The sequence below is a fragment of the Fukomys damarensis genome, unplaced genomic scaffold (genome assembly GCF_012274545.1).
Source record: "Fukomys damarensis isolate Sample0158 unplaced genomic scaffold, DMR_v1.0_HiC HiC_scaffold_3, whole genome shotgun sequence".
Taxonomy (NCBI): Eukaryota; Metazoa; Chordata; class Mammalia; order Rodentia; family Bathyergidae; genus Fukomys; species Fukomys damarensis.
The window spans coordinates 20,301,752-20,324,401 of record NW_022900915.1 but is presented as its reverse complement, the minus strand read 5'-3'; the positions used below and the strand labels follow the sequence as shown (position 1 = coordinate 20,324,401).

Genomic DNA, 22,650 nt, shown 5'->3' with positions numbered 1-22,650 from the left:
TAAGTATCGCAACTGAATAACTTATAATTTAAAAAAAATTCAAATTGGCTTGAATGACCATCAAAACATATAACAAATTTATGATACAACAAACACAATAGATGCAAAAGTTAAATAAATAATCTGAAGTGTAGAAAATGTTTCACATACTAAGTAAAAAAGCTGTGTAAAAATTCATATTAATGCCACATTTAAAAAAGAAAATTGAGGGCCAGGGATTTACCAGTGGTTCCGCTGCCTGCCTCGCAAGCTCAAGGACCCGAGTTCGATCCCTGGTACCAAAATAAATAAATAAATAAATAAATAAATAAATAGAAAATTGAGAAAATCAAAGATATCTCCTTGTATATATATATATCCATATTTTCAAATGTATAAAATATTCAAACCAGCTTTATGGAAAAAAAACTGATGAAGTATTTTTTGAAAAGGAATTGTAACTGAGGAATAGAGACAGGTAGGACTTCAACATTTACAATGGGAGTATATTGAATATGACTATGCGGATTCTACAAAATAATGAAAATAAAATGAATGGAGCTGCTAGAAATGATCTTTCAGACTTAACCTGAATGATAACTTTCAATTTCTGTATTGACAGTTGGATTTCCTAACTCTCAAGAGTCTCAGAGCATTCATCATCATCAAACTATTTATTAAAGATAGTTCTATATATTAGAACACATCTACATGTTTATTCAAACAGTAATTATAAATTTTTACTGTGGTTGTAAGTTTCAAAAATTACTCAGTTATGCTTTTCAGATATGAAATAGACAAATTTCGACACATAGAACTTTGACTACTTTATTATTCTGTCTAATATGATAATATGCCTAATATGAACTGTATAATATTCTCTGAGGAACAAATATTTCATTCTGGGAATTAATTCTAAAATTTAAGTTGCATTTTATGTTTGATTAATTATTCTGTGTGTGTAATTACATGTTTCTGTGTGTGTGTGTGTGTGTGTGTGTGTGTGTGTGTGTGTGTGTTGTGCTGGGGACTGAATAGAGGGCTTCGTGCATGCTAAGCAAGTGCTCTATCACTACTCCAAAACCCTAGCACTCAAGAGGTACTCAGTGTATATAGTGTAAAACATGTTTTCCTTTGTGATATTTATTTTGTCATTATGTGTGCATTGTTGAATCACATAAAACTATTACAGTTCTTAAAAGATTAAATATAGATTCTGCAATCATAAGCAGAATTACACAAATGTTGCTTATTTCTCCCCATGCAGTACTTACATGAAAATGGAATCGTCCACCGTGATCTCAAACCCGAGAATCTTCTGTATGCGACCCCAGCCCCAGATGCACCACTTAAAATCGGTAAGAGCATTTTCTGATGTTTCAGGGCATGTTTTCCCAGAGCAGAAGAAATGTGTTCTGTGACATTTTATGATATTGCTCTATCCTTTATCACCTCCATCCAACTTCCTCTACTATTTGATATCTTGGAGGACTAACCCTCTATTTTGGAAGTATGTGCTCTTTCTTGGAATGTGGATCTGGAAACTAGCACTAGATATTGGTGTTCCATTGCTGGACACACATGAGAATCACAAGTTTTAACAGGTGTGAGAACCTCAGGACACTGCCTTGTATTTTGTAGATAGATTTGTAGTGAAAACCGAATGTTTCTTTTTGGTTATTGACTTGTTCCACAAACTATTTGGAGTTTAACTAGGTGATTGAGAATTTTGACACAAAATGCTTAGTACATATTAGTGAAACTGGATCCTGAATCATTTGTTTACATGAACAGAGAAAAATCAAGGCCTGTTCTTCCCAAAAAGTACCCCCACCCAAGGAACTTGGCCCTTCAGTAGGGTGAGGAGTGACCTTTTGTCCTGGGGTGGGTGGGGCTGTTATGCAATTTGCAAAGATGCTAAGGTTGGTCACATAAGGTATGAAATTCCAACTTAAACAAGATTTTAATTTCTTCAGTACTCTCTCAGAACCTTAAAAATATTAATATGCAGACTAACATATAGTGTACTATAAGGCTTTTCTCAAAATTTATTAACACCCCTCCCAAACATTTTGAAGAACTCCAAAAACAAACTTGGAGAAATTCTGATCTACCCAAAGAAATCAATCAGCATTTAAGAAAAAGCACAGTAAGTGTTATTTTCCATATAACCTCCAAAACAAATCTTTATTTCCAAAAAATGTTTTAAAAAGTTTTAGATGCATTCTCCTTAGTTAAAGACCCTGTGTTAAGTCCTTCGAAGGTCATTGCATTTCTGGTGCCGTCCAGGTGCACTAAGCTAATGTGTTCGCTGCATTTACAAGTGTTAACACCTTTGAAAATTAAGTTGTTCTCTCCCAGAAGAGCTCAAGCAACAGAGTGTGCTTCATGAATGCAAGAACCTAAAGAATAACACCCTGGAAATCCTGCTGGGCAGCCAGCTCTTCTCCTGATCACTCCTGAAAGGCAGTGAACAGCAGGGTGTTCACATTTCCTCTGACATCACTTTCAAAGATTGGATCCTTAAAGAAATTCCTTTAAATGGATGGATAGATACTAATTTAAGCAGGAGCCCTTCTTTCTGAGGGGCTTCCTGCTGCTTTCACTGATAAGGATCAGGCACCTCCACCTCCGTGGAAATGTAGGTTTATCTTTGAAGTCTAAAATGGCATCCATGACGCACTGCCTCTCTTGAAGAATGGCCTTGAGCGGTTTCCTGATGTTTCTTCAGGGATGGTATCCCAGCAAATAGATCCTAATGTAGCAATTTTGATAATGTCTTACCCAGCTAATTCTACGGGGAATAAATAAAAAATATTTTTGCCCCAAATGGTCTTATACTCTCTTATGAGGGTAAATTTTTATCTGTCAAATGCATTAGGGATGGAGGTTATTCATTTTCAATTACACTAAGGCTTTTGATGTTTCTATTTCTATGACATTTATGAAAGTCTACCTTTTTAATCTTCAGCAATGGATTTAAGGTTCTTAATTATATCCAAGTCTATATTGTCCCTTAGAATTACTGTCAAATAAACCTCAGAATTAAAAACACTATGACAAAACGTAACTATTACAGTGGTTAGGTTAAGAAAAAAAAATCTTATTTCCCAAGAACTGGAAATTATAGAGAAGAGCAAAGATTAAATATAAATTTATTTGTAAACGTGTTGAGGAATCATGTTTTTCTCCAAATTAAAAACTTGAATTATTTTTTTAGCTTCCTCTCTCAGGTAGCTTGTCCCCAACCACATTCAAATACAAAAGCAAACAAACACGTAAATAAATTAGGTTTCTCTTCAAAGAACTGACGTGCGTGTAACAGCTGTGAAGAGACTTGCTTCATTCGATTTGTTTTTGTTGTCTTGACAGCTGATTTTGGACTCTCTAAAATTGTGGAGCATCAGGTACTCATGAAGACAGTGTGTGGAACCCCGGGGTACTGCGGTATGCTCTTTAACACTGATATTTTACCTTTGACTTCTTATTTTCAACTCCTCATTTCTCTACTTATGAACACTTAAATTTGCTGTGTGTCTCCATGATAAGTAATATAAAAATGACAGATCACCTCCTGTTGCTCCTGAGGGGTTCTGTGATGTTAGCTATCGGACACCTCTGTTAAACTTTCATTTGGGCAGGAGCTACTCTTAGGAGAAAGAAGATAATCACTAGGAAAAACTCCGTGTTAACATTTTATAACTTAATTTTGATATGTTGGTTTCCCTGGTAAGTTTAAAATACTATTTTCTTGCAACTCATTAAGCCATTCACCCTGCTATAATGTAACTCCTTAGACTAGGAATTTATAAACAACCAAAAATGATTGCTCACAGATCTGAATGCTAAGAAGTAGTGTCCTCATGTGGTGGAAGAGTTAGTGGTTTCTCCTGGTCCTTTTTCAGAAGGGACTCCACCTTTGTAACTTACTCACCTCCCCAAAGCCCTACTTCCTAAAGCCATCAACTTGGGAGAGATTAAGATTTCATAATATGAACCTCAGGTGACAAAGACACATGGTTTAGCATTAAGAATGGGGTTAGGAGGCTGAGGGTAGAGCTCAGTGGTAGAGCACCTCCACCCAGACAATGCAAGGCCCTCGGTTCATTGCCCCGTGTCTCAAAAAATAATATTGGGTCATACAACTCATTGCCTCTATCATAAACTTATGAAGCAAGTTTTCCAAACAGGAGAAGATATGAAAACCATTAGACTATATTATGCCTGATACAGATGTCTTCTTGTTTGGTTTTTATGTCTTTTTTTTTTTTTAACCTTAAATGGTTCCCTTGACAATCTCTCTATGGACCTTCCCTCCTACTGGTGCCATATGGACTTGCCCTGTCCCCAATTCATATCCCTTTATTTGTCCTCCTACTACATTTCTTTCATACTTCCAGCTCTCCAAGACTGGGCTTGGGGGCAGCTAAATTTGCTGCCATGTGCCAGACAAGATTGCCCATTTATCATCACTAATTGCTAACCCATTGATAGAATTGGAAGAGAATTGAGAAAAGAATGATAAAACAAATTAAGGATTCCTCACAAGAAGAAAGCTGATGGACAACTTAGTAATAATTATCTAATGCCAGACACTAAGTACTCCCAGCAGGTGGGTAGTTTGCACAGTTTCCTGAGAACTGAGCAGCCTTGGATTAGAGAGGATCAAAAAGATAGTAAATGAGTGATCTCTAAAGAGTCTCTTTTGTGACTACTAGCAAGCAGTATCGTTTCAAGGTCTGTAATTATAGTGATGACAGCAGTTCTCTCTTACAGCAATTCAGAGTGGTCAATTTATGAAAGAATGACACATTCATTGATAAATAAACAGTGAATGACTAACAGACTCCACTAAGGTTACAAGGATAAACACAATATGGTCTTGTTCTTCATTGATTTCATGGACTACAAAAGAAGAAAAGCTTATATATAGTAATTTGAAGTTTGCTGTGATGAGTTCTATGTTTACGTGAGTCAAATGCTTGGGGAGACAGAAGGAAAGGAATTGTTAGTCCTGGCTGGAAATATCTGACAGAGAAGGGAATTAGAGCTGGACATTGATGGCTGGATAGAAGTTCAACAGGGAGGTCATGGGCACTCTTCGTCAGTGGGTACAGGGAGAGCAAAGTCGTGGAGGAGTGGCAACGCCTGACAGTTTCAGGGGCTGTTTGTCTCTTTGCCACTTTGTACAACTGGAACTTAGAGTCCTTGGTGCAGAGGTACAGATTTATAAAGGTAGGATGGACCACATTTTTAGAGAGTCTGTACATCAGGCTAAGGAATTCAGATTATTTGGTGTAATGGTGATACACAAACATTTACCTTCAGGGCGGTACCTTGAAATCAAGTTTGTATTTTATAAATGTCTAGATTATGACACAGTATGACAGATGGATTTGAGGGGGAGAGATGGCAAGAAAACAGACAAATTAAAAAGCTATTGTAAATTTCCTTTCCTATCTTTCTAAGTCAGAAATCCACACAAATGCTGCTGTCCCTTCTTAAATAGATTCTCAGTGGATAGCATATTTGATCTATTCATAAATCCAAGCACTTTTAGGTGTAAAATACTGTTTTCATCTCTTGTCCTTGACATAAGCATACTCATTTCATAGACAATGTTATTTTACAATGGAGATCTAGGGGCTGGGGATTTAGCTCAGGGGTTCCAGCGCCTGCCTTGCAAGCACAAGGGCCTGAGTTCGATCCCTAGTACCCAAAAATAAATGAATAAATATAATGGAGGCCTACTTCTAGTTTAGTATTTTTTTGTTCTGCGGATATGCATCTCACCTTAGAGGCCATGTAATAGGGCAAGAAGTAGCTGAGTTTTGAGAATGATCAAGATCACCTTTCCACACTCCTGTAAGTAACAGTTTATCTGCAAGGAATAATTTGCTACAATGTAAGAAAAGGTGAAAGTGGCAAAAAAAAAAAAAAATCTTCCAGCAGGATAGAATGTGCTCACCTTAGAGGACTATTTTGAGGATAGAGAGGAAAACTGTAAATGCTTTGAGGACTCGAAAGGGCTAAATATATATGGTATTACTATAATGTGTGTCAGAGTAGTCTAGGGAGTAAAAAAATCAGTAAAGTTTAAATGTTTATATGCAAGAGTAAGGTTAAAATTGTATATGAATAAATATATATTTATTTGTACACGTTCTTGACCCAAAGGAGCTATTCTGAAATGCTACCTCAAAGTGAAAGTAGAGAGTGCAGGGTTTGGGGGGTAGTCTCTGTAGAGTAACACAGAAAATACTGGAAAACCTAAGCTAGGGAAAAACAGAGGTCACACTGATGCCCGGGAACAGGAGGCAGATGACCCAGACCAGAGGCAAGATCCAGTGTGTTCAACTAAATAAACATTTTACTATAAAAATTAGTGCTGATATTAACTTGTTCTATAATAATCAGCCCACTTACAAGTAAAGCTGAAACAATTGAGGATCACTCTTAATTCTAGCCCTTTATCATCAGTTTGGCATGTGTCCTTCAAAGAATAAGTCAACTGAGGGGAAACTACCCCTTTATAGAGAGAGCTGGAAATGAGACCCAAGTGCTAGACTAGTGAGAATCGTTATCATGCTATAGAAAGCTCGACTTTACACAGAATCTGTTGGTAATGATTATAATGCACTCAGTCAGGTATGGCCACCAGAGGAGAGAGAAAAAGCTCAGGGAAAGAAAGAGCAAATTCATTATACTCAAGATCCCAGGGACAGAAGCATGGCACGCCACACAGCCACATGGGAAAGGCACCAGCGTCATCAGGAAGCTGAGGACAGGAGTAGGAGCAGGGGAGGGTTTGAGCCAGGGCTTTTGTTGGGCTTTCCAAGAAAAAGCAAGTTAGAGCAGCATTAGCAGTTTGGGAATGGCTCCTTTGACAACTTGGGTGAGTCTAAGATAGAGGGCTTGCCCCTAGTGACTGCCACCTGGGCCTGGGATGATTAAGGCAGAAGTATTTGCCTCCTTAGATATAAAGGCAAGATAGAGGAGGGTTTGCATCAGTTATTTGTATATCAAAGTATGCATGTTGGGGAGGTCTTTAAGAGTTAACTAGCCCTAAGATGGGCAGTCTCTCTGCAGCCAAAAAGTTTGTTTAAATAATGTCAAAAACATCAAAATACAGAGAAAAATTTGAATTTTTTTTGGTACCGGAGATTGAATTTGGGACCTTGCACTTGCAAGGCAGGCGGCGGAACCACTAAGCTAAATCCCCAGTCCTTGAATATTTATAATGCAGAGGCTTCACATTAATTTGGGAAGACGTCACAGTTGAGGTCAAATATTCCTACACACGTGTCCAGTTTCTGCTTTTCATGGAAGGCTGTTCCAATTACGTCTTTTGAGAGAGTGAGTGTTTGTTATATCACCTGTCATTTCTCAGGAAATAACAAGAAAAGGAAATCCTACCTATTTGGTCTCTTTCGTAGAACCTTTGCCTCAGGCTACTAATAAGAAAGGGCTCGCTATAAATGAGTCACAGAAGAAAAATCACAGAAGCTTTGTGCTTAGGCAAATATGCATTTTTTTTTAGGAAAAGTGAACAATCAAAACCAAAATCCAGGCCCCAAAATTAAATTTTGAGGCCCAGATAAATGAAATGAATGACCAGTGTTCTATAATAGTCCATGGAGAGTTCAGCACTGGACAGATTTTCAATATCTTATCACTGGAAAAAGACATAGGTTTGGAAAAACAAAGCAACAAAACAAAACAAAGAATATCCACTGGGCCATGGTTCCTAATGAATGTGTTACAAGGTAACTATGTAGTGTTAACTTCCATGCCAGATACAGAAGAGAAACCAACATGCTAATGAGTTAGGTAAAAATATTTCTAGTATCAATGATGTAATTTATTCCCAAGCGTAATTAAACTATGTATGTTCACATTTCGTATTTGTACTTTGCTATTTATTCAAATTCTATTTTCAGAGCCCTGAAGCTGTTAAGAATTTTCTTTCAGCAAATGGTGATGAATCAAAAAACTGAATGTCATTAACCCCATGTTCAGTTGTTAAGATTGACATACATTTCTCATCCACAATCAGGGATATCAGGAATCTTTCATTACCTGCCTTCCCCTCACGGTGGGAAGGGTGGCTGGAGGCGTGGGCTGACCATATTTTGGTTCCGTTATTTATTGTTCACAGGTGTAGGCTGCCACTGTAGGAGCCACCTTGAAGGCGTTAATAAAAACTTCTAAATATCAGTCACCACAGCTCCACAATGGGGATAATGATACCATTTCCTAGGGCCATGGTAAGGAAAAAATAAGATAATATATGTAAAGTTCTTAGCATAATGCCTAGGAACTGGAATGTACAAGAAACAATATTTATTATCAAAGTAACTATATTGTCCATATATAATCATTTTATTGTTATTTATTATTAAAATCTATCCATTTCTTTGGTCATTTCCTCCAATTTTTCTGTTTCATCTTTACAATAGTAAGTCCTAATTAGGGAACTATGTTCAAAGTCTTTGAAATGGTATCACTTTTTTTTTAAACATAAAAGACACATTTTTAAAACTTTGTTCTGAGATTAACCCACATTGATATTTTCTGATATTTATAATTTTGACAGATTTTTAATAGCTTTCTAGATTTTTTAAAACTCACTAAATAGGAATGATGGTTGCTAAGAAAGTAGAGTAGATGTTTAAAAGATATAAAAATTAAAGATGACCTTTTAAAGGCCAAGTTGGTTTTTCAAATAATAGTTTCTGTTGCTAATTTTACTAAGTAACTATGGAGTTGCCCAGAAAAAAACTATCTACAAAATTGGAAATAATTGAATTAAAAACAGGACCTGAATGAAAGAGGAAATGAGCTGACGTTCACTGAGTAAGTTTCAGCGTCCTCTGTGACAGTGCCCCTGTGTGCAGGTGTCCACTGCTTTGTGTTTGTTTATGGGGGGCAGTGAGCTCCACGAGTGAACACTGAGCTTGGATGGCCTTTATCAAGGGAATTCAAGTTTGTTTGAAAAACCATTAGGAAATTAGGTTTCTAGTATGTTCTATAGGTAAAGAACAAATGGATTAAATTTTAGTTCACCATTTTAACAGGTTAAAAGGCAGAGTAATGCACACACACACACGCGGGCACACACACACACACACACACACACACACACACACAGACTCTCCTTCCAGAGCCATTTATGAGACTCCAAAAACTAAAAGCTTCAGAATAAGAAAAATTTCCTAAAGTAGTTATTGGATTATATCAGGTGGACCTAACCTTTGAACATGTCATGTGAACGTGGACACTTAAAATATCCCTGTAGGTATTGCTAACTAAACACTTTTCCAAGAGCACACAGCATTGTAAAGCATGTCTTGTCTTCCGTTAGTGCTAGTTCATGATTACAGCAATAACTATGAAGTAATAACGTTGCTGCTTTTTTAAAAAAATGCCCACTAGGTTCACTGTGCCAGAATTTGACAAAATGTAAATCACTTATAGCTGAACAAAAGAGATTTCTGTTTATCTTTCAACAAAACACAAAGTTAAGTAAACCAATAAGCTACACTTTCTTTAATGAAACTGTTCATTAATATGAAGAATGTAGGAAAATTTAAATGAGAGATACAATGTAAAATAGAGCTTTCAGTATAGTTTCTTAAAGAAAGTATTTGTGTTCATTCTTAGAAGAATAAATAGCGGAAGTGAAATATAAGGACTCCAGTGTTGCTGGTGATGTAATTATGCAAAGAATAACATTGTTAATTAAATACCCACAGAAGTGATTTCCTTTTTACAATGAACTCTTAAAAAACTAAAATGAATTCAATACATAATGAATTATCAGTGTCCTTGCCTGTAATTTTCTACTGGTGTGTTCCTGCGGGGCTTGTGTGACATGAGAAGGGACAGGAAGGAAGGAAGGAGGGGATTCTAACTCGATGCAGAGGGCCCCCAAGGTCCACCTCTCCCTGACAAGCCTTTCGTTCTCCCTGAGGCAGGTAGGCTGTGTCCCCAAGCCATCGTCTGTCACAGGCGTATTTGCAGCAGCTGAGTTAGATGAACAGTTACAGGTAAAGGAAGAGTGGACCTGAGGACACAGGCCGGGCTGGTGAAGAAAGGTTAACAGCTCCTCTTGGTCTTGACGTTGGTGAGGACGGGGACTCAGCGGATTGGGTGCAAGCTTGTCTTGAGCTGTCTTGGATGCTTCAAATCTGGAAGAGAAAATTGAGTCTCCTTTGTTCTTTATATTGGTGTGGTGCTGTCATAAACAGAGTATATTTGGAGGAACTTCAGTTGCGTAGATAGACATTCAGCCATATTTCTATTTACTAAATATTTATGGATCTTCTGTGAACATTGGTGCTAAAGATATAGTAGTAAACAACAACACAAAATAAAGCAACAACTCTTTCTTAGGGCTAGTATATTTCAGTGAGATAAAAAAATGATAAAATACATGCACATTATGCAGAGAGAATAGTCACTTCTGTGTAATAACACTGGGAAATGGTTGTAATTAAAGATGGATGATCAGGGAACACTTCATGGAAGAATGGAATATACGAGTAAGAACCTGAAAGACATAAGAGAGAGAAAAAAATCAAGCCATATGGATATGTGGGGCAAGAACCTTTTAGTGGAATGGGAGCACCAAGCACCTGGAAGAATGGAGATAACACGGATTTGGAACTGAAGTTTGGACGAACAGGTCTGGGTGTGTACATTTTCAGTTGTCAGATATCCAAGTGGCAAGCTCATGTGGACACGAAGCTATATATCTAAACTTCAGGGACCAGGACTTGGCTGTTGACATAAATGTGGATGTTATCAGCATATAGATAGTATTTAGTCACAAGACTACCAGCCGTCCTCAAGGGAGAAAAGGAGACAACCAAACTTATCACTCACAGTTCTGCCATCAGAAGGCCAGAGAGAAGAGAAGGAACCATATTTGTCACTTATAGAACTTCAAGCTTTAAAGAACAGAATTGGGGACTGTGAATAGATGTTTCAAGATAGACTTTTGGTTCAATATCGAAAAATATTTCTGACACCGAAGCCTGTCATCAGTAGAAGGAGCTGCCCTTCCCTGGCTTGGGAAGTATCCACAAAAGCATATTGACTCTAGTGTTAGGATCCAGATCTATCAGCAGGGAGGGAAGGAAATATCCTGTTCATTTGGGTATCACCCATCCCTGGTGTGAATAAACTATAATAGAACATAAGATCCTAATGAGATAATTGACAATGTGAAATAGGAAGAAAAGGGCTACAGGTGTAGGTAAAGTGGGAAGGGTAGGGGAAAGGTAATAAGGGAAAGAAAAAAATAGGAGAAAATGAAAAAATGGAAATAAAATGTCTGTAAATGGGGAGGGGAGGAGGGGGGGTGAAGGGAGGGCACGGACAAGGGGAAAAATGAGAACCAAGACCTGTCATGTAAAGGTGTAAGATCCCAATAATGAATGTAATTGTACTGTATACCTAAAATGTACAAATAAACTCAATAAGGAAAAAAAATAGATAGTTCCACCCAATAGATGTGGAACTAAATAATATCAACACAAAAGCCAATATAAACTAAATTGAGGATTATGAAAGCCATTTAAACCAAAGTTAACCAAGTATATATTGGCCTGAGATGGCAGATAAAATTAAATATGGAGAGATTTTTACAATATCATCCCCTAATTTATTATGCTGTCTTTCAAGATAGTCTTTCAAGATAGTCTTTTAATTGAATAGCAGTCCTTAACTTCTGGATCTCCACAACATAAGCTATTTTCTTTTTCCACTTCTGTGTAACTGTAAGACATTACCCCAAAAGAAGAGTCAACCATGCCAGAAAATTCACAGATTGGTGAGGATTTAGGCCTATTATTACATATGTGCACATGGAATGAGGGAGGAAAAGAGGTTAAAAGGAAGAAGTGATTGATGGCAAGTGGGAAAAGACTTGCTTCAAGTATATTATTTAGCTCTGAGCTCCTACAGAACGTTCCATTTAGAATGTTATTACAGAAAGACTTCATTAAATAAAAATATAAAGTTTGAAAAGAATTATTATTGATAATCATTAGTCAGAAACATTATAGATCTCCTAGAGAAAAAGCACACTATTTGCCATATTGAACATATGAGAGTTTATATTGACTTTTATGTTTGTGTCTCCATATACAGAAGAGATTCTTATGTTTTTTTTTGTTTGTTTGTTTTTTGTTTTTTGGTACCGGGGATTGAACTCTGGTCCTTGCGCTTGCAAGGCAGGCCACCGAACTGTCTTACGTAATCTTAATATCGAGATGAGCTGAGTTTATTGATACTCTACATTATCCCACAAATACTTAAAGGCAACTTTTTAACAGTTAATACTCCTTTGCCAGCACCCATCAGAACTTTGAAATAACTGAGAGATTCAGTCTGATTTAGATTTGGAGAAAATTACAATTATCTAAGATGGGAGGGCTCAATGAAATTACAGACAAGTGAATTTCTCAAACTAATAAAAATAAGTTGTCTTTTCTCCCTGCTCTCCTATATAAAAGTTCTCAAATATTTCATTTTCTCTTCAGGGCATTATTAAGAATATTAAAAATATAGTAAAGAAGAAAGACTGTTTCTTTACTAATTGATAAGACCTATTCAAAGAGAAAAATCACATGACTGGTGTGACAAGCAAGACTTTGTAGACAGTGTAAAGGAAAAACATGAAGTAGGAGTTGAATTGACTGATATCTACAGTGTAAAAAATCAAAAGCACCAGAGGATAGAAAGAATGATTCACAACATAAAGCATATCACTGTGTTCCAAAACATCCTTGTAACTTTTTCATTTTGCTCTCAAGTCATAGATAACTGAAGTTGCAGGGCTTCAGATACACCCCTAGTCCCTCAGTTTCATAGCACAACCTGCATAGAGCTGACGGTGTTGAGAAAGGCACAGTAGTAGACAGGCTGTTGCAAGCCAGAGGCCCCACACTATCCCTCCTCCACCTCACCCCAAGCCACCCCGGGGGACTCAGGCATATTCCACTCCCAGCCCCACCTCCTCTTCTGGGATGTTACCTTCTCCCTGTGAAGGCAAAAAGCGCACCAAATTTTAAACAGGCAGTACTCCTTTCTTAGCAAACATAACTACAGAGAGACAAAGGACTACAGAAGGTACACATGCCGGGAAAAGCACCCAGTTTGGGGTCAGCCTAGCCGTGGGTACTGCTTCCATCAGGCAGCTTCCCAGAGTGCACTTTCTAGGGGCCCCATATGCCAAGTCAGAAACTGGAAGAGGCAGAGAATTATCAAACACTGTCTTGTGAATGCTGTAGATACCTTGCCTCCTCTTTCCTCACTTCTCTTTCCACACTGCTCCTTCTTTGGAGGCAAAATTTAGAGACTCCGAATGCTGGGTTAAAGATGTGGATTTGTGTGTGGCAGTGGGTAGGGGACTCCTGGAGATTGAACTCAGGGCTTTCACCCCAAGCTACACCACTGGTCCTTTTCATTTTGAAACAGGGTCTAGTGAGACCCTACATCACAAAGTCATCCAGACAGGACTCAAGTTTGCAGTCCTCCTATGTCTGCTGCCCAGACAGCTTGTAGGAAGGACAAGCCTGTTCCACTACACCAGCTGATGTGGTAGATATTTGTAGCTCCCAGAAAACTCTGGATTCAAGGCAATTCTCAGCAGTGATCAACGCCACAGTGTTTCTCCTCTGTCTCTATCAGGGAGAGTAGTTCCGGAAAGTCAGATTCAGGCTTTCAGATGTGCATAGGTATTTTTCCCTATGTTCTTTGATTAGTAAAATGAAAGCGGAGGAGAAAACCTAAAATAAATATACAGAATCTCTGACTACTAGGCCTGCTGTCTAACATCTACCTGCCTCATGGGAAAACACTATACCTGGACCTCTCTGCACACCTAGGCTAGCCAACTGGCTTCTTTAGGTTTCTCCAGGATTCCTTGCTCTTTTCTGACATGAGATCTTTGCATCGGTGCTTGGTCCACTCGCAATTCTCTCTCTTCCCCAGCCACTCCCCTCTCTCCCTTTACTCAGTAAACTTCTTTAGGTCCTTCATGTCTCAGTTCCAACTTTGCTTCCTCTGGTCATCCCTCCTGATGTCTATGACCAGGCAATCTTTTATTAAAGACACCCTTCTTCCAAGTGCTTCAGCTACTACTTTGCATTCCTTCATGTGTTTTTTAAATTAACAATAATTTCCCGGTATGGTTTAGATACATAATATCCCACAAGTCTCATGTGCACAGGGGTGAAACTTAAAGTGATTTGAACATTGGGGTACTCTGCTCATTGGCGGATTGATCTGATGCCTAGTTCACAGTTCATTGCACTGTTAAGAGTTAGGCGCAGGTCTGAAAAGGTGAGTCCTGGGACGTGCTCCCCTCATCCATCTATCTCTATCTCTCTATCTCTATTTCTACCGCTATCTCTCTATCATTTCTGTCTCTGTCTCTGTCTATATCTCTGTCTTTCCAAACAGCCATGAGGCAAGCAGCTTTCTTCCATTATACCCTTCCCCCATTCCATCTCTGTTTATCTCAAATGCAAGAAGCATTTAGCTCATCTGTAAGAATTGCCAAAGTCTTAACAGTTCTAGCATTGCTAAAAAAGGCAAAACCAAAGGCAACTTAGCTGTGAACCCCTGTAAAAATAAAAAGGTTAAATACTCCTAATACACAATGGCACAGGACGAACAGTCCCATTCCAAAAGGGAAGAATAGAAGGATAGAAAGGAATTAGATCAAAGCAAGACCAAAACCCACCAGGGCAAACATTAAATCCTGTATCTACATCACACCAACTTGGGCAGGTTATGGTAGAATGTAAACCTCAAAGTTCTTGGGTGACCTTGCCCCATGACCTTGCCAGTTTCAGCCATCTCTTTTAGGGTGGCCCCCTTATTGCCTGTGGCTTTTCTCAGCAAATGATCCATTCCTGAGATTTCCAACTTGTGTCTCCAGTGCACCTTTGGCTTATTCTAATAATCCATGCATCAGCTTATCAAGAGCACATTGCTTGGCCTTCTAAAATTGGGGCAGAAACCTCCATGACCCCACAACTCTTACATTCTTCATGTCTAAAAAAAACCTGCTACCAGGTTGAGCAGTGGCTTACCTCCAACCTCCATGGCTACAGAGGGCTCTGTGGGTCAGGAGAGCTGAACTTGGGGAAGCACTTCCATGGGTGGCCCTGAATGAGTAGGGCACCCTAGAGCTCTCTTCTCAAAGCAAAGTCCTTCAATATAGTTTACCTGTTTACACTCGAGCCTGTAATGGGTAGGTCTGGCCATTTCCTGAGATGCCTTCAAGGTATCTTTCCTATTGTGCTGACGCAGTACTTTACTTCTTTTTAGTAGTGTCAATCTCTTTAAAAATCACATCTACTTTAGCCCCCACTTTATGCGTGGTTCCTTTTGGACCAAATTTTTAATTTTTCAAACTTCTGCTCTACCTTTTGCCTCTGATTCTCACTATAAATGTGACTAAAAGCAGCCAATAATACCCATGCCACAGCCTGAATATTGGGTTGTGTTGAAATTTCCTCCACCAGATGAATTAGTCCATATTCCTTAATTTCAGTCTGCTGCAAAGTCTTAAAACATGAGGAAAGTTCACACAAGCTCCTTGCCAGAATTTAACAAACATAGTCTCTAGTCCAGTTTCCAGTAGGGTCCTTGTTCCCAATTAAAACCTCATGAGGCTGGCCTTTACTGCCCACTTTTCTTCAACATTGTGGTCTTATGCTCTCTAACTAGAATCACACATCATGCTCTTTTTATAGCATTCTTGGACACTTAAGCCCAAATTTTCTTTCTTTCTTTTTATTTTTATCGGTACATGCTTGTTATGATAACATTCATCATGGGGAGTTGGTAAATAACCTGCATTTTCAAACCTTTCTCAATTCCTCCTGCAAACCAACTCAAAATGTTTTGAAACTATATGATCATGTATAGTCCCAGTAATGGCTCCCTTCTCCAGTACCAATTTCCTCTCTATCTAGCTTTTCCATTGCTGGATACACATAATTTTAAAAAAGAGAAGTTTAATTTGGCTCACAGTTTGGGGAAATTAATCCCATGGTCATCTGGCTTCAAGGCAAAATTGGTGTGGTGGGAGTGCATGGCTAAGGAAAACTGCTCACGTCATGGTGGCCAGAAAGCCCGGGGATGGGGAGAAGAAAGGCCAGGGACAAGAATATACCTTCCCAGGCCACAGCCCCAGTGATCTGCCTCCTCTAACCAGTTCCCACTTCTTAATAGCCCAGTCAACTATGAGTTTATCAGTGAGCATAGCAGCCCCATGATCAAATCATCTTTTAAAAGTCCAACTTCTACATACATGAGACTTTTGGGGGACATTCTAGGTCTCAACCATAACAATCATAAGTTAGTGGAATCACATATGAGAGCATTTAATGTCTGGGAGACTTGAAGCACTGGAGTGCCAGAGCCTGAAATTTATTTTGGAAAGCTATCTTGAAAAGGTTTTGACTCTTGGAAAATGTTTAGATGCATTTTCCAGGAGTTTATTCTGCTGATTCTGAAGAAAGGTCTTAATAATTAGTTCTTGATAATGTTTAAATGCTAATTCAGTGTAGATGTGTAGGCTTTGTTGTACCCCAGTTTTATATTTTGATTCAAATATCTTGTGTTTCTTTTTAAGAAAATATTTTAGAAGAGGAGTTATGGAGGGCAAGGACATTTTATATTTCTTTTGTCTCAGTTGTCCTCAATGTAAGAAGTTTAGTCCTTCATACCACACATTTACTCACATTACAACATAATGCCTTATAAGAAAATAAATTGCCTCTGAAGAATATGTTTGCACCCGGTGCTGTGAAGGATTATCAGATGTTTCCTTCTTACGTGAGAAATTCATATGGCTGTAGAGTGGATCTAAAATGTTGAATTTATTCAACATATTCATGTTCTTTGAGGCTCTAAGGCTGGGAAATACAAGAAATGAACAGAAAGAAACACCTGAACTAGCCAAGATGTCTCTCTGGCTATCACAGATGAGAGGGTTGATTTTGCTAGAACCAATAGCAAGAATGCCCGATGGGCAGCGCATGCAGTAGCCATTCTAGCAGAATAAATGGGAAATGCAGCAAGTTCTACAAGTTCGAATGCTTCTGCTTGTCCTTTCTTCTTGTTTGATTGGTCAATAATCCTTTATGAATATCACAGTGGGTGGTAGGTTAAAATTCCAAGTAAACACGGAAATCATCTAGTCCGATTCACTTAAATTTGAAAGGTAAAAGGCTGAGATTCTTTAAGTGTAAAAGACTCTTCTCGATATATTTCTGTATATATCATTAAATGTCAGCATGGGTCTTGATAAAATTTCAGATGAGATAAGAGATAAGAATCACTGATGTGAAGACCTGAGTGAGGAAGAACCAATGAATACTAAACATTCGTGCTAAATATGCATCTCTTCAGCTCCCTGTCTGGAACAGCTCCCAGAGACAAAGACAGGCAGCAGCATCCCCCCTGGAAGTGGCAGCCTAATTTGAGCTCCCTTTGCACAGTGATAAATAAAGCATCTGCAGTGGGAGTTCACTGTGGGGGCTGTTGGTGCTCAAAGATATGTTCTGTGAGGTAGAGATTGCCCCAGGAAATTAAAGAAAACCTGACAAAATGAAAGATGTTGGCAATGAGCATGCATTTTTTCAATTTTGTTAATTAAATCTTAAAAGGAAAATTTTCTAGGAATAATTCCACTGTAGGTAAAAAATGTTTGAGTCCAGATGTAGCTCCTTGAAGGGTACACCTTGCTGAGTTGCTATTTAGTGTGCACACCTTCATTTCATAGTATGGGCTCTTCATCTCCTCTATCTTGTGTGATGTATTTTCTATGGGGAAGAGAAAGTCCTGATTGGAAAAGGATGGACTACAGAATATGTATGAAAGGAATCAATGGAAAATCTACAATAATCCTTCTGGTAAATTGAGTCCCACAAGGACAGCCTCCTTCCAGAACTCACATTCACAATCTACAATGAATATTTTGTTTCTAGCTGGTATGGACGAGGCATCCAGTTAATTTGTTCTTCAGGCTCTACTCAGTGTCCCTCAAAGAGCCCTTAGCATATAGAAAGCATCTCTGTCCTCACAGAGCCCACCGGCACTTACAACGCTTGTTCAAAATAGAAGAATGTTTTCTCTGGGTCATAGGCTGAGTCCTATAACTCCATAGATGACAGAGCCCTCACTTTTCTTTCTCTTCCTTTGTTAGGCAAACCGATAACAGCCCCGATTCTCAGTACAAACTATCCAACCCATTTAACTTTCCATTTTCACAGCTCTGAGGTAATACAAATATAAAATATCATATTTTTCTCCACTCTAGAGCCATTTCCTGGGTTAGAAGATCTTCCTGTTTACAACAGTAAACAGAGCTGTAAGCAGCCTTGGAGTCTCTGCTTTTCAGTTTATGATTCCCAGCCAACTGAAGTCTCTGGGGACTTCCATGCAGCAACTCAAAGCCAGAACAACTCAAAGCCAGAACATGTGACAGGGCTGCTTTCAGCTCCTGCTGCAGTCTCCACAGACTAGAGATTGTCCATCCTTCCCTCTCTCTGCCCCCATCCTTTCCCTGCGTCCAACTAGATGTATTCACTGGATGTCCCCTGCTCCAAACAGTTCTAGATCTCAAGATAGCATAATTACATCTTCTTTCCCTTACTGTGATAAATTTTCCTTTTTCCTTTTTCTGTGTACAAAGTTCTCTTTGAAGTAAGTAATCTTTTGTAGCTGAGATATATCCCTGATTTGAATATCAGATCTTCCAATGTAGAATCTTTTAATTAATAGCATTTTTATACACCTCCACCACAGACTATAATCTCTCCTACTAAAACAAATGTAAGAAATTATAGTTCCATACTGTGGTTTAGAAAGAGAATAGTTTGGTTGATGAATTTGTTTCTTCCTCCTTGCTTGTTATTAAAACATGAATGCTGAATCTAAGTCTCGATTTAACACAATTTTCACTCTTTCTGCAGCACCTGAAATTCTTAGAGGCTGTGCCTATGGACCTGAGGTGGATATGTGGTCTGTAGGAATAATCACCTACATCTTGTGAGTAAAGAAAAACAATCTTTGTACAAATTGTTTGCCATTGCATAACATTTTCTAGATACTCAAAAGTTCTCATAAGAACCAAGATTGCTGCTTAACTTGTTTTGCTTTTCTATTTATACTAAATGTAGTTAATGACAGAATTTTCTCATAATGAGCATTTCTTTATAGTTTATAATTCTCTTGGATCAGAATTTCTCTCCAGGGCTTTTTTCTGTCTTATTTTTCTATAAAATGTATAACAAATTTGGGAAATAATTATTGGATGAGCATAATGAATGTAAAACCCAAGCCCATCTATTATACTGTTTCTTGCTTTTTTATGTTCTTCTTCATAAATAACTAAGCTATTAGTCCTTTTAAGAGGATGAATGGATATTTATTTCTTAAGAAATCTCAAACTGGAACATTTCTTGTCATAATAATTTACATGCATTTGGGCTATCAACTTTGTTTCCTATCTGTGTGCTCAAGAGTCTTGGGTTTAATACCCTACACAAATTTCTCTGGAAGAAAATATGAGCTAAATATTTCATTCTTTAGTATCTCCAACTACTTTCTAATAAAAAATGTTTCAGGAGATTCATCAAAGTGGTGATGGAATTGAAGATGATTATAAGGGAAATCGTAATTCAAACGAAAGTGGCTGGAAAAGAAGGTTGCTGTAGTAAAACTAAAAAGCAAGCTATCAATGAGTTCAAAAGTTTAGTCCAAAATAAACACATTTGTTTGCCATTTAGAGAGTGATGTAATTAGGTTTGGAACTCATAATACACAAATTTGTAGAGACATTTCAGAGGATTAGAAAGCAAGTGTATTAGTCTTGCTTGGATGCCACAAGGAAATACATAGATTGGGTGGCTTAACCAACAGATATTTCTTTTGTCACAGTTCTGAAGTCTGCAAATTTGAGATCAGGTTGTTAGCATGCTTGGAATCCTGTTCCTGACCTACCTGTGCAGACTGTTGTGGTAAAGAGAGGGAGAATGAATGCATAAGTTTAGGCCTCGGCATTCCAAATGTTGCACTTTTCTGGCTGGCTCCAGAATATTTGGAAGAGCCAAGGACTCTCCCAATGAGACATTCCATGAGCAAAAGGCTATAAGAAACTACTTCTTTGTAAAAGTCCACAACTTTAGGATGCACTTGAATTTTTCATGCTCTGCACCAGCCTGGCCAGCTTGAGGAAGATTCTGAGAAGATATCTTTAAACTTATTCATTCTTTTTCCCATTTTTTACAGTTTCTTTTTGGTCCATAGTGACTTCAGAACCTCTACCCGTCCCTAAACAGGAGAAGCTTGATAATCCCAGACTAGCAACTCTCTTCCCCTCTTCCCCCACTTCCTTTGACTTTTCCCCATTCATTTTTATGCTGACCTTGTAATGCAAAATGAATGTGAATGTGTTAGCTTTCTGCAGCTGTGACAAAATATCTGAAAGCAACACTTAAAGAGGAAATATTTGTTTTGCCTCAGTATCAAATGTGTCAGTCCATAGCCAGACCAAACCATTATTTCTAGATTTTGTGATGGAGCAGAACATCATAGCAAGGAGCATAGAGTGGCACACCTCACAGAAGACAGAGGGAGCAAGAGACCGAGACAGAAGCTGAGAGGGAGAGGGAGGGAGGGGGGAAGGGAGGGAGAGGGATAGAGAAGCCCCAAGGACCCACTCCCTTCAACTAGGTCCCTCCTCCTGAGTTTCCAACAGGCTATCAAATTATTGTTCCACTAGTGGATTAGGCATTAATGAGATCAGAATCCTTATGACTCAATCACTTCACAAAAGCTCCACCTCTGAACATTGCTGTTTTGGGGAGCAAACCAACAATTCATAAACATTTGGGGGACATTTGAGATTCAAACTGTAACAGTGAATGTAATGTGATGTCTTTTAGATGTAAAAAACTGAAGGTCATATATAAGGGTGCAATAAATTCAGGCTGTTCATTTCTGCTGGCTGCATCTGGTCACTGAATTAAAACATTTTTAGGGCCATTCCCTGATGATAATTTTAGCCCTGTCTTAGTTCACTCTGCAATCTATACTGAAAGGGGTAGATGTCATACTTTACTCATTTCTATGTGGAAATTCAGAGAATAGGGATGAATAAAGTGTAAAAACTCTTCCTTCCATTTTTACTCTCAATTCCAACTCTTCTATTTTATACTAAAATGAAACTCTAATCAGTCTGTCTTCTTAGTTCTCATGGAAAATCTTTAGCATGATGCCTGTATTAATGTTCATTACTATCATTGCTGTTCTTTATGTCTGAAAGATTCTTATTATAATCATAGCTTTTTGTAGAAATCTCATTTCACTATTCCGACTTTCTGAAGGTGTGATTGTGTTTTTATATTACCAAAAGTGAATTGTGATGAGGTAGTACATACTTGTGCTGCATACACTTCAGTTCATAGCAAGAGGCTGTGATAAAGTCATGAATTTCTGCAGGAATCCGATGAAATGGTCTGCTCCTTAAAGACTGTTTATTCCCTATCTTTTTTCCCTGTAGACTTTGTGGGTTTGAACCATTCTATGATGAAAGAGGTGATCAGTTCATGTTCAGGAGAATTCTGAATTGTGAATATTACTTTATCTCCCCCTGGTGGGATGAAGTATCTCTAAATGCCAAGGACTTGGTAAGTATAACTAACACAAAATGAGGAAAATGACATAAATTCATTTTTAACTAATAGAGAAGCCCATTCTTAAAAATATGCCTCTATTAATAGCACATTTCTTTTTAATTGTAAGGCAATTTTAATAATACTTATTGATGCATTTTCCTTATAGATGATGAAAATAAATGTTTTGACTCATCGCTGGTTAAATTATAACAAATCACCATCATTACAGCATTCAATTAATGCACTGTAATGTGCAAAAGAGATCCTTGCTTATGAAGAAAGTTATGCTAAGTGAATCAAAACATAATTTATACAAAAATTTGTTTCTTACATGGCTTGTTATTATATATCCATGTATTAAATATACTTCAAATGAAACAATATTGTTCACAAAATTTCATTATTAAAATATTCTTATGGTAACATGAGTCCTGTTGTGTTATCATTGGCATTATGAACACGCTCCACTTTACCAATAGGGCTTTCTGCTTTATTTACGTGGCTTCTCATTTACGCTAACACTGAAGTTCATTCGCATTCAGGAAACACCCTATGGGGAAGGATCCTCTGCAGTACAGTATACTTGAAATATTTACTCAGTCCTCTAGAGAAAAACTGAAGCTGACTTCTGAATCATAGAAGATTAAGAGGGATCTCAGAAGCCATCTAGTCTTCCCCTCACTTTAAAGATGAGTCTTCCTCTCATTACAAAGATAAGGTCTGACACGATGCAGACCTGAGTTTGAATACAAACTCCACCAGTTAGGCAAGTAGCAAAATCTTTCTCTGAGCTCACTTCCATCCATCCCATGTGAATTACAGCTAATAGTTCCAAACACTAAGTTTATTAAAAGGATTACATGAGTTTTTAAAAAAATTATATAGGGACCGGGGATTTAGCTCAGTGGTTCGGTGGCCTGCCCGGAGTTCGATCCCTGGTACCACCAAAAAAAAAAAAAAATTA

The 22,650-nt window shown here is 38.0% G+C and overlaps 1 protein-coding gene across 1 annotated transcript in view; it reads left to right on the top strand.

The window, feature by feature from the left end:
• Positions 1–22,650, top strand: part of Camk4 (calcium/calmodulin dependent protein kinase IV) — a 113,558-nt gene that overhangs the window by 87,865 nt on the left and 3,043 nt on the right. The window contains exons 6-9 of the mRNA XM_010607905.1: positions 1,247–1,337; positions 3,352–3,426; positions 18,981–19,056; positions 21,572–21,698. Coding sequence (XP_010606207.1) covers positions 1,247–1,337; positions 3,352–3,426; positions 18,981–19,056; positions 21,572–21,698 — 369 coding nt within the window. The remainder of the gene's footprint in view (positions 1–1,246; positions 1,338–3,351; positions 3,427–18,980; positions 19,057–21,571; positions 21,699–22,650) is intronic.